The sequence below is a fragment of the Pyxicephalus adspersus genome, chromosome 1 (genome assembly GCF_032062135.1).
Source record: "Pyxicephalus adspersus chromosome 1, UCB_Pads_2.0, whole genome shotgun sequence".
Lineage (NCBI taxonomy): Eukaryota > Metazoa > Chordata > Amphibia > Anura > Pyxicephalidae > Pyxicephalus > Pyxicephalus adspersus.
Window position 1 is genome coordinate 168,157,076 of NC_092858.1, and position 2,418 is coordinate 168,159,493.

The 2,418-nt window shown below is 37.6% G+C and overlaps 1 protein-coding gene across 2 annotated transcripts in view; it reads right to left on the bottom strand.

Moving 5' to 3' along the window:
- The window catches only part of PCP4 (Purkinje cell protein 4), a 44,114-nt gene extending 42,450 nt beyond the window's left edge, over positions 1 to 1,664 (bottom strand). For both annotated transcript variants that reach the window (XM_072399587.1, XM_072399579.1), the window contains exon 1: positions 1,525 to 1,664. In XM_072399587.1, the coding sequence (XP_072255688.1) occupies positions 1,525 to 1,533 (9 nt within the window). In that variant the 5' untranslated portion in view covers positions 1,534 to 1,664. The remainder of the gene's footprint in view (positions 1 to 1,524) is intronic.
- Positions 1,665 to 2,418: the final 754 nt, after the last annotated feature.

Genomic DNA, 2,418 nt, shown 5'->3' on the forward strand with positions numbered 1-2,418 from the left:
CTATCTATCTATCTATCTATCTATCTCATATCTATCTATCCTTCTCTATATTTCCATCATATAAAAGAAGCCATATCGTTCACATTATGATATACACCAGATTCACTCTGCAATCATTACACAGAAAACAAAACATATCAATTTCACAAAACTGTGCAAACGAATAAAACTAAAAATATTTGCTTTTTTCCTAATCTAGGGATAGAACCTGTCCTCGGAGGTTTAATTGCATGAGAAAATCAAATCATTAATTTCCATCAGCCCTGTGGTTCTATGAAATATTCATACCGAACTCCCCATTGTATATATCAATAGAGAATGTGTAACCTGCAAATTACATATCAATACTTATCATATATATACATGTTTCAGTTACCGTTTTTAGTTTTTTTACAGGTTGTACTATTAGCAGTAAACTATACAGAAAGATTCTACTGTAGCAAATGTTTTATAGTAAATCACTGGGACTCCCCCCTGTCCTCACTTGCCATAAGAAATGATTTAATGACAGCGCAAAGGGCAATGATAGACAGGGAGCCGTAACAACCAATTATAATCCAACTTTTATCAGCATAATTATTATTATTATTATTATCAATAATAAACAGTATTTATATAGTGCCAACATAATATGTAGCACTGTACAATAAACAGGGGTTGTAAATGACTGACAGATACAGACAGTGACACAGGAGAAGGTAAGGATCCTGCACAGAAGAGCTTACAATCTAAGAGGCGTAATGTTCCCATACACTGGAAGCTGGAAAACTGTGCAATGCCAGAGCAGCTTAGGGGATAACAGTGGGGGGTAAAAAACCCTTTGAGGTTTAAAATGTCTTGTTAATAGAAGTATTGGGACATGTCTATATAATCAATCTATTACTGTTCAATTTTCCATGGTGCATTTGTGTTGCATACGCTCAGCGGCCAAGCCACAGATCCTGATTGGTCTGATCGGCAAACAGTTCCGTGGGGGACTTACTAACCATTCTCAAAGAGACCAACACAAGTTTAGCCTTTAAAGAGTTACAGAATGCAAATATTAAATTCTGCTCATCCTATTGACTAAATAAAAGTGCACAGACCTATATTGTCCAATCAAAAATCCTCTTTTAATACATACATACAAGTGCAATAATTAGATTGCTATGGTTTATTGCACTTTCTATTAACTCTTCTTCTGCTTCTTTGCACTGAATAAGCCTGGCTTCATGAAATCCAAAATCCTACAAAGATATTATTGCAATTCAACAACCTGTTATACAGCAAAAACTTTTTATTGTAAATTTAGATATATTTGCATATAGTTTTATATAACTACAACTAATTGCAGGTAAAGAAAAGATACCCAGGTGAGTATTGGATACATTCTAGCCCCTGCTATGTATTGTGCGAACAATTAGCAATAGTTTGTAATACCTGCAGATTGACAACCTTCCATGTATCTGTGCTCTGCTGCTTAGTAACAGTTTCTAAAGAGACTGCAGAAAATAATTGCAGTATATGGGAAAAGTGAGCACCTACCTCGCTCATGGTTGCTTAGAGATGACAGTCCTTGGGTCTCCTTTTTACACTGAGGGACTGGCAGACAGAGCTGTAATGTGCAAAGCTTTTTTTCTTTTCTCTTAAAAGAGGGTACCCTGGAGCATCACCAAAGCCACAAGCCAATCAGAAGGCTGCAGCTGCAAAGAGACTCAGCATCAGTTCTATTGGATTCAAGAGTCAAAGGGGCCACCTAGTGGCCATAAAGAATATTGCAAGCTCAGGCTGAATGTTTGTTGCAGGGCAGATTCTGTTCTTGGAAATCATTTAAGGGTCTGACACAGAGCAAATTACCTGGGTGAGAAGCCATGGGATGAGAGGGAATATTTAATAATTTCCTGGATCATAAATGCAATTCAGATTTAGATATCATGCTATCCAATCTGTGCTTGAATAATAACTCTTTGCATCTTGAACCTTCATGATGCTAGAATGGACTATTGGAGGCACCTTCTAGCACCATGATCACAAGGCACAAGAAGCAATATATATATGTATGGCTTATCCATCCTACCACTCCTCCTCTGCTGCATCTCTTTGTAGTTCTCCTCATTGACTTCCATTTCACCTTAGAATCAAATTCAAGCTTTGCTTTTAAATCTTTCCACAGTTCTTGTTCCCCTTACCCCTCTGACTCCTAGCAACTCTCTTCACTCCTCCAATGAACAACTGACTTCTTCACTCATAACCTCATCACACGGCTCAAAGACTTTTCTAGAGCTGCCCCGATTCTCTGGAATGGTCTTCCTCGTCCTATTCAGCTTGTGCCTACTTTTTACACACTTAAAAGAGCGCTTAAAACCCTTTTTCCAAACTTGCCTACCCATCTTCTGTCTTTTGAAATTGTCACTACTTCCTACCACTATATATCTGCCC